We start from the raw sequence: 13,527 nt of genomic DNA, 5'->3' as shown, positions 1-13,527 counted from the left end.
CGAACGCGAATGAAGATTTCGCGGAAGATTGACCAGCGGCCGAGCAGCAGCCGCGGTATGGCCGCTCATCCGGCCCGCATGTGATAGATGTTGCGGACACAATAATTATTGTTTTATGCTTGCTCGCGTCTATGATGCTCTCACGTACGTGTTGATTCGCTGAAGGTGTGAACGCAGGTTGTCCTAAGCCTAAGGTCACTAATGCAGCTAATGGCATTCAATCCACAACAAATCGACTTAACACCATAACGCCACCTGGTATGCTAGAGACTGTAGACGCGTGTTCGCGTGGCGAAAATGTTTCGAATCGGAATTTAACATTAGCCCACGTGTGCTCTTGTGAACTGTCTTACTTTTATGCCGGTGCATTACAATGGGACGATGCGGGCACGAGGCAGCAGCAGTACATTAGCATGCAACCCGAAAGGGATAAAGATCTAAAGATGCCACCACGGGTTAAATCGTGATGCTATCCAGGTCTACGCTCGCTTGATTATGCACGACGAATCGACGAATCGCGTCTGATAAGCGGTCGCACCGACGGGCAAACAACGTCCAATTATCGTTTGCTCATGATTTGGAATGTTTGATAGGCGCGGTCACGCGGTGTTATTCCATTTCGGTTCTTAACTATGTGAAACGTTGATTGTACGTCAGCTCCGGTCAAACATGATCATTGTGCACTTGACCAACTTAACCAAACGTTTGCTCTGCAGCGAAACATCTAAACCGTGTCCAACCAATGGTCAGGAAAAATCAACGGACGACGAAACAAACCGGAAGGATCTAATTGGACAACTTCCCCGCAACATCGATCCCTATCGGTCAAATCTGCTGACGTCGCACAATGTCGCGCATTAGTCGCGTTGTTTTACAACGGAAAGCGGCATGTTCTCAGGCTTGTACGTCTCCTGATTCCTGACCCCAGTAGTGCTTTTCTCATTGGCCGACTATATGGCCGCAGTAGAACGGAGAACACAATGGTGGACAAGGCGCCGGGGTTTTATGGAAGCCCGATTGCCATCGGTCACAAGGTTGGGTGCGAGCTGGTTTCTGGTTTACTGGTCTGGTCTATTGTGACATTGTGCCGCCCCTGAAAACGGTATGGCACCGGGCTGAAGAACTGGTAAGTCCGCCGAAAGCATGTAGAACGCAAGACATTTCCGGTTTCTTAGAAAGTCATTCTTTGGGTTAGAGGTCTTGAGATGTAGCAATTAGCTGGGCGGACATTGTTCTGTCAGCATTTGTTTGTTCTCATAAGCAGGCATTCGATTGAAACTATCGATCGATTATCTGTCTCTTTAATGTTTAAAAATCAAAATTATTGTAGACACCAACCACTAACCAAAGAAATACTTACCAACTGACCACGTTTCTGTCTCGGATTTGTGCTGTCATTGACAATGTTTAGCCAGTTCTTTCGCGCGCAGCTGACCTTTCGAAGGCGAAAACCCTTCGGGCGCCACAAGACACAAGCTACGAATGCCATTGTTTCGGTTTGCCTTATGCAAAGTAAGGCTCGTTTTGCATAGTTTTCCACTTTACGGTGTGATTCCGTGCTCAATGAGGAACTAATAAAAGGCCGGAAAATGGTGCCAGCTTAATGGTGGACGATAATTAAATGTAAATTGTGAGCATCTTGCGTACGGGTGGCGACCACGTGGAACGTTTTAATTCCCTTCTTTTCGAACAGCCTCCCAAAATATTTTCTGACGATAAAACGCAATTCCAACAATCACAATCCGTTTATTTGCTTAAACCTACGCCGTAATCTCTAATGCCCTCACAATAGAACAGAATTGGTAAGTGAGCGACGCTACTAGTCGTGCGTTTCACCGCTGCAGTAATCGGTGATCATGTCCGAGATGCAGTCGAACACATCGAACGCGACTTCACACTGTTCAAAGTTTTCTAAAAAAAAAAAAGGGCGGTGGAGAAATTTATAAGTAAAGATGCTAGCATAAAAAGGACGTCGATGACACTCACCTGCCAGATCATTTCGCTTGATCTGATACTTCCTCGAGGTGCCCTTCAGACACCGATCGACACCACGCAGCGTTGCCATGAAGTAACCGTGCTCATTCACACCGTCCGTGTACAGATTGACCAGCCCGTCCAGCGTTGGCCAGCCGTTCTTGTCGATGGCATTATTTTTGCGATAAACGCACTGCATAAGACACTGTACGAGGTGATAGAGAGATAGAGAGAGTTAGCACTCCGTTTTAACACTAGAGACGCCCTACTACTTACTCCTGCGATCCACTTGTCTTCGTGTGAAACGATGGTTGGATGGGAGAAATCGATCGTTCCCTCTGCACCGGCGTCCCGTCGCCGACGACGACGATCGTGCTGCCAGTGGCCGGCCTCGGCGGTGTAGATCTTGAGCGCATCCTCGATCAGGGTCGATTTGATCTCCTCCTGGCACTGATAGATCACCATGTCCACCTTCTTGCTAACGTTCGGTTTGGTGAGGCATCGTTTCTGGGGCGAAATGAATGCAAAATTATGGATATCAATATCGGGATTGATCGCGAAGATGCTAGATTCAGAAACGGTTGACCAAACGAAAGCTCATCCATTCAAGCATTCCGGTTCCGGTGCGCAGACAGAGAGCATAGCATTCCACCAAATGATGGACGGAAACATGTTTTCCCATTTCGTGCCCCTCCGTCATGAGAAGCGTGTTTCTGTTTTCCGCAAATGATATACCCATATGTACCCGCCGGGGACACTGCGCAGCGTATGGCCGTTTTCGACGGCATCTTGTCGGTACGAACGAACGTACGAGTCTTGACCGTGCGTCGAACCAACCGTAGCGGTGTGGTTATGTAGCGAGAGTAGCGAGAGAGGTTTCCATTCCTTGTTGGAACCGATTATGTCCTCGTACCTTTTGCGACTCATTCCACGTGGCTTCTGTTTGCTTGTTTGTCCATTCGAAAGAGGCAGGATCGGAGACAGGTGATCGTGCCCTACGAGTTATGTAATTTGGGTCGAAATTTACTTGACCGCATTGTCACATCCGCGGCTCGCCCCGGGAGGGGTGGTTACACCTCGCTTCGGCGTTGCAATTTTGGTAATGCGATAACTATACCCCGACGAGCGAGCTTCAAGAGAGCAACAGACGTAAGTACGAACTTGCAGTACGGAGTGATTCCCGGTCTGGCCTTTGTTGTAATCGGCTTGATGAGCTCACTGGTCAACCAAACAGGCAGTTGCATTGGTTTATGTACATCGTCTCAAGAAGTGCTATGTCCCTCTCTCTCTTTCTCTTTGTCTGTGCACTCTGCAGATGTAGGACAATGTCATGTGATTACCATACAGTCTCGCAGATGAGTTGCGATTGCGTGAGAGAGTGCGTTCGTGTCTTCATCTTGCACCCAAATCTCAACCGTTAGCGAGCATCCTAATTTCATTATCAACCACTCGCCACTCGAGGTCAAGGTTTCTAAATTTCGAATCGACACCATGTGAGCCCTTGTGGGGCCGGTAAACATGGTTGACGCGGTTTGCATACAGATTGGTGCGCTCCAGCAATCCGGTGATGCGAGCGTCACCGCGAGCGATCGTACTACACGCACGCACCCATTTGGCTCTAGATTGTTCGCCGGTCCCTGACGTGAGCGAATGACGCGTTTTTAATTAATCAAACCAACCATCGAACCGGCAGAGGCTCCGCAAAAGCCGGCTGCTTCAGCAGCGGCCTTGATGTGCGGTGCTTGAGGGGATTGCCGGTTGGCCAAACTTTTGCCAGGTGACTTTGAAAAGACGCCAGCGCTGGTTGATTACAACACCGTCACCGTGTTGCGTCGCGATCGCCCGATCGATCTTTTGCTGCTGCTCTCGTTAAGTCGTGAAGTACGTAGAGCGTGAAGAAAGTGATCCATTAGGTTTAGATAACATTTCATTGGCTCTTTGTGTCAAAAGTTGAAAGCCAACAGCTAGGGTGCATCAATGCACCTCGAGGTGATCAATTAAAGCAACAGCAAACCAAAGCAAAGTTTGATGACTTTGTGCTGTACGAAAATTCGCATCCCTCCCCCCCCCCCCCCCCCCCCCAAAAAAATCGTTGAATGTGTCGACATCTGTGTCCGACTGTTGTGCAAGCTGGCGTGTGCTTTCAACCGGTGCCACAGATGGATGGACAGCGTTGCATCTGCTGTCCGTTCGATTGCGATTGCGTAAGGCTGGGTAAGCCAAGTCCGTAGGATTCCACCTACGGTTAGAGAGAAATCTCATCCTGAACTCACTTTCATTGGATCGGCCTGTACCGTTAGCACACCGCAGCATGCCAACACAAGCCAGCAAACCAGCAGCAGGACGTTCCGGGGCGCCATCGCGTACGTTGAACTTTCGGGCCAACACTTTGGATTTTGTCACTACGAGACACTTCCGGTGTACTTCGGTGCACTCTCACTTTGGTTAAAGTTCCCGCTTTAATTGGCCTTCCCCGTTGGTCAGCACCTAGAGCTTGAACTTTCGTAAATCGGACCTGACGCACTTGGCGATCGGCCGGACAAGGTTTAGAGGGTGATAAACGGTGTGGATCACGCACTACAACACGACTTTCCGGTAAGAGCGCACGATGGTGTCTGCTGCACCAGTACCCCTGGGTACCATTTTCACCTCAAGGCCCAACTTCGTTGGAGGGATTGCACGCACGGTGCATGTGTGTAATGTGTGTGCGCACCCATTTTCGGCTCACGGCGGCGGCAGTGGCGGCTGCTTGATGATCGTATTCCGTTCGCATTTGTGCACGCGATCGGCCGGTGAGCGGTGGGGAGGAGGCCCAACACGCCACGGAGTGTTGGCCGAAGACGCGCGTCCGCAGCACGACGACGACGGAAGGGATAATCTTCAATCGAACGCAGACAGACGACCCGCGATGGATGCTGCAAGAGGGGACAAACCGAGGCGGTGTGTTGCTGCATCGCAATTCACTGCCAAAGAAAGTCACCGCGATGGTTATTGCATCGCCATAATTGCCGTGCAGGCCATGGTGCAATCGCCTGATTAGGAAATTCTCTCCATGTTTTCGTGTACCAAACGGAGATCGCTTCACCGGTGGGGGGCTATACTTTCTTCATTCCGCAAAAGGTCGAAACAACTAGGCAAGATTGCCTAAACAGCTTCCACAAAGAAAGGGGTTTATGGTGGGGTTCAATCCGTGGGTTTGCCTAACTGAATCGAGTTATTGGGGATTAGCAAATGTAAATTGCAACCAGATTGAGAATGATTTCTGAATTGTTTTACAGTTTAATAATGTTGTTTAGATAACCCCTTTTTTACCTTTTTTAAATTTAATTATAACGGCAATTTCAAATTTATGTTTGTGCGTCTTTTTAGCGACACTAGCGCCCTCTAGGTGGCGAACTCCCGCCCCGTACAGTATAAACATAAACTACTCGAAGTTCCGTAAATTTCGATCAGTTTCACACACAATCCCACCAAATTTCGAGCAGCGTGTACGTACACGGTGTTAGGTGGAGATGTGCGTGTGTTTCTGGTTCACCGCACGACCGCAAACAACCTCCGTTTTCCGTGTTTTTCCTCGCCAAAAATAAAAGAATTCAGCTTTTCCAGGATCGCGGTTACAGGAAATTGTGTGTGCTGGTGGAGTGCGTTTTCGAGGGAGCAAAGAATTTTGGTCACAAATCGCACGCATCGAGTAGCATCGACAGCAGCATCAGCAGCAGCACCAGCAACCAAGTGTAGAGGAGTGAAAGGGGGAGGGGTGCCAAGATGGATGCGGTAAATCTTGGGCTGGACGAAACGGAGCGCGATATCGCGGAGGCGTTGGAAAATTCGTACGATACCCGCTCGGAGGCGTCGGAAGCCTCGCATCCCAGCATCAGCTCCGTGAGCTCGGACGAATCCGACTCGGCCGACAGCGATGCAGGGGAAGGGGGCGAGACGGTGGCGGCGGCCGAGAAGCCGGAAAAAGAGGGAGTGAAAAAAGCAAAAGCTGGCGAGACCGGCGCTAACAAAGAGGATGCCAGCGTCGCGGAAACTGCGACAATTACCACCGCGAAGGGAAAGGCCAAGAAGGGCAATAAAAAACAACAGAAAGTGTCCGCCGGAAATAACGCAAGCGGTGGCGCTGCTGGCAAAATCGTGACCGCGGCAGCCAAAAAGCGTCCTGCGGCTGCGGCGGAAGATGATGACGAGGAAGACGATGAGGAGGATGAGGAGGAGGAAGCCGATGACGCCGCCACCGATAAATCCCGTGCCAACGACCAACACAATGACGATGGCGAGGAAGAAAAAGAGGACGACGACGATGATGACGATGAGGACGAGGACGAGGATGAGGAAGACGAGGATAAAAGTGATAAGCGCGAGCGACGCAGCAAGCGGATTAAGAAAAGTCCCGCTGCAACGACGAAGGCGGTGAAGGCCACAGCCGGCGAGAAGAAAAAGCCAGCAGCGACGGTTGCCAGCAAGAAGAACAAGCAGGAGGCGACGACGACAACGACGGCTGCTCCGCCTGCTAAGAAAAAGAAAGTGGCAACGGCTGCCGAGAAGAAGGCTATGGATAAACCACCGGCAACAGCAACGGTGGTTGACAGCGGTGGACAACAGAACAAGAAAAAGAAACAATCAAAGGTGGCCGCCAAAAATGGTGGCGCTAAGAAGGACACGGCCACCGCGAGTATCAAGAAAACCAAGGCCGAGGATAAGGAACCAACCACGACCGAAGACGGTGATACGCTGGTCGATGGTAACAGCGCGGTGGCCACCGGCAACGGTGAGACAAAGGATGAGACAGCTGCGAACGAAGATGAATCGGAAGAGACGGCCACGGCCACGGTCACGAAAACCAACAGTAACAGCACCACCAGCATCAACAACAACAAAACGGCTGCAAGCAGCTCTGCGAGCAGTAGCGACAACAGCAGTGACAGCGATAGTAGCAGCGAGGACGATAAGAATGACGACGACGATGAGGAGGAGGACGATGACGATGATGATGACGACGATGACGACGATGAGGAAGATGAGGACGACGATAAATCCCGTAGCCGTAGCCCGGGCGCAAAGGATACGAAGCGTGCGCGTAACAAAACGGCGACCAACAGCAGCAGCCCCGGCGGTGCCACCGCCACCGGAACGAAGAACTCGGTCAAATCGTACGACTACGTAACCAAGATCAATTATCTGTTCCGCGAGACGCGCTTCTTTCTGATCAAATCTAACAACCACGACAACGTGTCGCTATCGAAAGCGAAGGGCGTCTGGTCGACGCTGCCACCGAACGAAGCCAACCTGAACCAGGCTTTCCAGGAGAGCCGCAACGTCATTCTGCTCTTCTCGGTAAAGGAAAGTGGCAAGTTTGCCGGTTTCGCACGGATGGCGGCCGAAGCACGGCGTGATCTACCGGCCGTCGACTGGGTGCTACCACCGGGCATGTCCGCTAAGGCGCTCGGTGGTGTGATCAAGATCGATTGGGTCTGTAAACGGGATCTTCCGTTTACCAGCACGACGCACCTGTACAATGCCTGGAACGATGATAAACCGGTCAAGATTGGGCGCGATGGGCAGGAGATTGAGCCGAAGGTAGCGGAGGAACTGTGCCGTCTGTTCCCCGAGGACACCAGTATCGAGATGACGCCGATCTTGAAGAAATCCAAGGAAGCCTCGAAGCTGATGAAGGAGAAGGCAGCCTCAAAGTCCTTCCGGCGGCCACCTAACTTTTCCCGTCCCAGTTCGTCGTCTTCTTCGATGCGAAGCCGTAGTAGCGGCATTGGTGGCCGTCACGATGGCGGTGGTATTGGTCCGATGCGACGCGGCGGAAGACGCATGTACCCGGGAAGCAGCATGAAGGGTGGCAACGGAAACGGAGGTGGTAGTGTAGGAGGAAGCGGTAGTCGTAGCCACAGCAGCGGGCTTATGTTCGCTCCGTATCGCAAGGATCATCGTCACCAGGGTGGCGGTGCTGGACGTCACGGTGGCCACAGTGGTGGTGGTGGAATGGGACGAATGTCCGGAATGGGCGGCGTTGGTGATATGGGTGGTGATCGTGGTGGCATGGGACGGGATTCCTTGGGCCGCATGCATCATCCGTCGCATCGTTGGGATGGTTACAGCTCGACAGCAGCGGCCGCAGAGGCGTATGTGGCCGATTATATGCGCAACATGCAGAACCAGCTGCCACCGATGCCGTACGCACCGCCACCAGGCTTCCCTGGTATGCCGATGCCGTACGATGGGCTTCCACCACCGCCACCGCCTCGCTACTACGAAGGATTACCGATACCGGAATACCCGATGGCACCGGGATCGATCCCGGGCAGTGTGACCGGTGCGTCCATGTCTGGACCAGGGGGACGGCATGCGGCAGCCGCTGCGGCGGTAGCTGCCGTTGCCATGTACGACAAGCGTGCGTACGAGCAGTCGATGGAGGAATTTATGTGGAAATCGGCCAACATGGGTGGCAGTGGTGGCGTTGGTGGTGGAGGAGGCGGAAATAGTGGCAATATGGGTGGCAGTGGCGGTGGTAGCGGTAGCGGTGGCGGGCTCGGCAGCGTCGTTAGTGGTATGATGGGAGGGTCCGGTATTCCGACGATGAAAGGACCACCGCCCGCGATACCGAGCCACGGCTACCATGTGCCACCGCCTGCCATTCCTCCCATGCATCATCATCATATGCACCGGAAGAACGATCGTGGTGGCGATTCATCCTCGGCGATGGATGGCCGTGGGCAGCAGCGTGATCATCGGGATCGATCAAACCATCGCAGCGATCGCAATCAACAGCAGCGAGGCGGTAACGGGGGCAGTGGTGGAGGACGTGGGTATAACAATCGCGATAGGCGATGATTCGCAGGTGAGTGCTAGCCAGCGATCTGATGACATCATCATAGTAACCTACTACTGCTGGCAATAGTAGGCTTTGCAAGTGAGCGAGTGACGCTTTTTGTAGTTATCGCCCTTTTAGAACGAATAGAAGTCAATCTGCGACGAATGACTCATCGAAATACTATTTCTCTTTCTTTTCATGACCCGCACCCGCAGCTTCTCCAACGTTCCGTTATTCTTCGCCTGGCCGCCGATATGAACACTAGGAACGGACACAAACACAACTATCATCCAAGTACCAATCATCAGTGTATGATGCACCGTTCCCAAGCGACGATCAATACCGGTGACCAGCCTCTCCACGATCGTCAAGCATCGTGCACACTCTGTCTGCTCTATTTTTAGCTCCAGAATCCCACCCCAAACGAAGCAGGAGGAAGTGTTCTGGAAAAGTGCATCACAACGCGCACATAACATCCGCGAATGCAGCACTGAGGATCAGCACAATGACATCACCCCTCACCGAGCAGCTGCATTATCATCATCATCATCATCATCATCACCATGTTAAGCTGTCGAAACCGCATCCGGAAGCCATGATTCCGTGATGATCGGTGTTGACAGACTCCAGCAACGGGGAACGAGTATCGGGAAGCATGCGCGTCGAGCGTCTGCTGCCATTGGCGGAGTTTCTGCCGGGCTCGATCGGCATCGCCCGGCGGTTGTCTCGACATCCGCTCGCTCCTCTGGTGCTTCTGTGTTTTGTGGTCCCTTTTATTTATTTACTGCTCCTCAACCCCCCTTTCTTCCCTCTTCTCATTACCTTTCTTTCTCTCTCGAATGTTGTGCGCGAGTGTGTTTCGCGGGTGTAATGCCGGTACGGCAATATGGCAGTGTGATGATGGCAGTGATCGGGGCGGGCTGGCGGCAAGGTGCTTGATTGTGGCCGATTTGCGCGCGCGTGCGGGTGTGAATTCTTCAGTGGCGTGTGCGTGAAAAGCAGAAGAAGAGCAGCAGCAGCAGAAGCGCCGGCATCAGAAGGAGAAGTAGAAGATAAAGAAGATGCGGAATGTGATCTCAAGCTCTCGGTGGTGTTGTCAGCGACGTTTGTAGTAGAGGCAGAGTATCGCGATGATTGCGGCCAGAGGATGATGATGATGATGATGATGATGATGCGTACCGCAAAAGATGCGTGTGTCTGGTGGTTTCGTGAATAGTGTACTACGAGTGTTACGAGGTCGATAATAAGTCATGCTTTTGGACTCCCTTAGTACGATGGTAGGCAGAATAAAAAGAAGAATAAATTCGGATCGAGGCCTGCTACGGCAGTGAAAGCGAGCACATGCTCTACAACTTAACAGCGAAAGGACATTGTGTCGCCATCCATTTGGATCGCTAATTAAGAATCCTGTAAACCACGTGCGTGTGTGTGCAAGTGTGTACCGTTTCGCAAGGCGCATACCTGATTAAATAAGCGAAAAGCAAGAAACACAGAAAACAAGTTCTGAAACTCAACTTAATTTATATGGACTTCAATTAAAATGCTAGGCATCAAACTACCTATGTACACGCAATGGGTTGGTTGGAGGAAAGCAACGATTAGGCATAGCTCCGATATCATACCCTCACTCCGAAAAAAACATCTTCACCGCTCCACCACCAACCCCGCAAAAAGGTGAAACACGATCAGACGATGGCAGTTACTTGAATAGAGTAGCGAAATAGCATGGTAACGATAATGCAACTAGTTTTTAAAAAATAACGTGCTCCCCTCAAGCCCATCCCCCCTACCGATTAGAATCAGACCGATGGACGATTTAAGATATCGTGATAAATTTTATTATTTTCTAATCAACATCTAAAAGCATCAAGAAAAATCGAACGAGCGTGGTAATTCTTACAAGTGTGTGCGTGTGTATGTGTTTGTGTTTGCGGCGTGCGTGTGTTCTACGTGTAGTATCTAAGACAAAGTACTAAGAACTTTGAAATTAAATAACGGCTAATGCCGCTACGTTGTTAGGCACAATAAAGAAGTGATCGCCACACAGGCCAATGAAAATGGTTGGTTAGGAATAACGACGACGACGATGATGATGATGATGGCGATGAGAGTTAGGCATACTAGATTAGTAAAGCTACTGCAACTAATGCGAAGATCACGCGCCAAACAGATGAAGCATGATCGCTAACAACTAAATACACACATACACGTAGCTATTCACATCAAAATAGGCATAGATATATAAAACACATACACACACGAAAGCCACACACGCGCCTACTATAGAAAATCAAACGAAATCGATGCAATCGGTGGTGTCCTGGCGCCTCCGTGGCGTCCGTATAATCGCGCTGGGCGAGCCGCAAATCGCATACGAAATGAACATTCTCATGTGGGGCTTGGTTGCGCAATATAACCACCCGTTGATCCTCTGATGCGATCCGCTACCGCTGCCCATGCCCATGGCCAGGCCATGCCGGCGCACGGCTATACACCTATGATACACCGTATGAATGTATTCAATAAAGTTTGAACAAAAAAAATAATACCAGCAAGTAAACGCAACCACAAAAGCATGAACTTTATGCCGTTGTAGGCACAATTGAATCTGCAAAAGTGATCGAGTAGTGTGACAGGTGCTGTTAGTGTACGCGTTCGTGTGCGGTATTCGGCAGGAGAGGATCATCCTGCCGCGCTTCTACTGCACACTATTTTAGACAGTATTATGCGGCTGTGTGATTTTTCGTGTCAGAAAACGGAAGTAGCAACAACAGGGCAATAACAGTGTAGTGTCCTTCGCCCAGGATCCTGGCGCTGGAGAGCCCAAACCAACGACGGTAGATTTGGTGATGAAATATACGAGACCGTTCACCTTTTCTGTCGTCGTCGTCGCTTCCGGCAAGGGTAGTGTTGCTGATCAACTTTAGAAACGATGATCAGTCGTTCAGGACGAATGAAGGCTTCTCCTAGGTATCCGAATGAAGCCCACCGAGAAAGAGAGAAAAAGTGGTGTACCGGAAACCGCACAAGCGGAAGCAACCAACAGTGCAATTCTATTTGAAAAGTGCAATAAGGACATTGCCGGCTTGCTTCTCCTGATACCTGCTTCTCCTGATACCAACTGCCTACGCTCAGGACAGTGCGATCGGCAAAACGTGCGGAGAAACTTCGTTTTTGAAGAGATAATTGCATAACATCATTGGTGTCATTGCAGCAGCAGCAACAACAACAATATCGCCAAAGGATACACACTTTGAAGTCCTTAATCATCATCAACAAATGGTTTTTTCCTAAGCCTAGTAGGTGCTGCGCGTGAATCTTCAGACGAGAAAACCACTATGATAGAGATGCTGAAATGGGAAACGCTTCAAATGCAACGCTTGCAAATCGGCAACGTATAACGATCGGAAGAAAAGGCGAAAGAGGATTTTAAAACGTTTCGTGTATTTTGAATTAGACTAATTATGGATTCTATGAATTCCTTCCAGCGGGGAGTAGAATGCGACACATGTTTACACGACTATTGAAACTACTTTCTATGAAAGAGTAGAACGTGCGATTTTTACGCACATGGTACCTAATGGAGACGCGTTTTGTCGTTGAAGTTCTCTAGAAGCATCTAGAAACAACGATCCCCATGAGCCTAAATTGATAGTTAGCGAAAGGGTATAGAACAGCTGGCCAGGAGAAAAATTGTACAACAAAAGAGGAGAACATTTCTCAGCGAGAAAATCATAGAATGTCAGGCACGACGGTGCCAAATCCCCTACGATACATCAAGGGCCGATATGGCCAACATGAGTATTACAAGATAGACGAGAGAACTTTTTATATCTCCTTGTTTCCAAACACTGCATTTGGAATTGAAAGTGCCTATAGTTTTGCTCTGCGCTTGATAGTGTTAAAGTTATAGTTTGGGGTCTTGCCGAATGTCGACGCCACATCGAAGTACAAGTTCCTTAACCCTACTGGTAGAAGCATATCAAAAGTGGACGCCACTGTTGTTGTAAATGTATTCTTTGAATTGTAGAGAAGCAACAGCCTGCCAATGTCCGAGCCCGGAGGTTCAGATGAAGAAGACTGCATCAGCGCAATCCGACAGAGCCTGTAAAAAAGAGTTCACTTTGTGACTATCCACCGACAGACGACTGGCGTCGATGTTGCGGTACTAGCGACATATATTTATTTATATATACAAACATATATACAATTATGTGTGGACCGTTCTCTATTTGCTATTTATTCGTCTTGTCTGTGTGGTGAGCTGGTAATAGCTGAATTATAAGAAGATGGGTCATCGAAGATCGTAGTATTGAGCTAGCAGAAAGGTGAAACACTAGCCTTTATAGCTCTGAAACTTCCACTGAAAACGTATGGCATTTAATCGAAACGCCGTATGTAACATACAATTCACATCGTCATGCTAGACGCCTTGAAGTACAATCACTCTTCAACATCGATAATCCTGGATACTGGACTCGTAGAGTTGCATCATTGCGGTTAAACTAGCAAGGAAGTTTAAAAAACAACAGATGACATTAAAAGAATGCTGCGATTGATGACATAAAACATGATACGATTTAAGGTATTGCTTGCAAGTAATGTGTTTGAAGTTAACGTTCTAAGAGGTAACAAAAAGATTGAAATTGAAGAAAACTTTGTCTATTTTGGTTCAAAAGTAGGACCCTGACAACACAAGAGATTCTGGCTATTGTGCTAGCAGCCATCCG

The 13,527-nt window shown here is 49.8% G+C and overlaps 2 protein-coding genes across 2 annotated transcripts; one reads left to right on the top strand and one right to left on the bottom strand.

The window, feature by feature from the left end:
- Positions 1–1,819: 1,819 nt before the first annotated feature.
- LOC125957624 (general odorant-binding protein 70) lies at positions 1,820–4,361 on the bottom strand. Its single transcript, XM_049690467.1, has 4 exons — positions 4,248–4,361; positions 2,251–2,481; positions 1,987–2,179; positions 1,820–1,911 (listed from the first exon to the last, which is right to left on the bottom strand). Exons 1-4 carry the CDS (start codon positions 4,332–4,334, stop codon positions 1,820–1,822), a joined length of 603 nt encoding a protein of 200 aa, XP_049546424.1. The 5' UTR covers positions 4,335–4,361.
- A 1,130-nt stretch (positions 4,362–5,491) lies between these two features.
- LOC125957596 (YTH domain-containing protein 1) lies at positions 5,492–13,515 on the top strand. The gene is made up of 2 exons (XM_049690416.1): positions 5,492–8,824; positions 9,013–13,515. Exon 1 carries the CDS (start codon positions 5,740–5,742, stop codon positions 8,815–8,817), a length of 3,078 nt encoding a protein of 1,025 aa, XP_049546373.1. The 5' UTR covers positions 5,492–5,739; the 3' UTR covers positions 8,818–8,824; positions 9,013–13,515.
- The last annotated feature ends 12 nt before the right edge of the window (positions 13,516–13,527 follow it).

This window comes from Anopheles darlingi, chromosome 3, assembly GCF_943734745.1.
Source record: "Anopheles darlingi chromosome 3, idAnoDarlMG_H_01, whole genome shotgun sequence".
Classification (NCBI taxonomy): Eukaryota; Metazoa; Arthropoda; class Insecta; order Diptera; family Culicidae; genus Anopheles; species Anopheles darlingi.
Note: the sequence above shows the minus strand (reverse complement) of the source record. Positions and strands in the feature narration are given on the sequence as shown.

Coding starts and splice junctions, on each gene's coding strand:
- LOC125957596 (XM_049690416.1), top strand. CDS start 5,740: ATGGATGCGGTAAATCTTGGGCTGGACGAAACGGAGCGCGATATCGCG.
- LOC125957624 (XM_049690467.1), bottom strand. CDS start 4,334: ATGGCGCCCCGGAACGTCCTGCTGCTGGTTTGCTGGCTTGTGTTGGCA. Junction 2,482..4,247: donor TACAGGCCGATCCAATGAAA/GTGAGTTCAGGA, acceptor ATTTCGCCCCAG/AAACGATGCCTCACCAAACC. Junction 1,912..1,986: donor CAAGCGAAATGATCTGGCAG/GTGAGTGTCATC, acceptor TTTTTTTTTTAG/AAAACTTTGAACAGTGTGAA.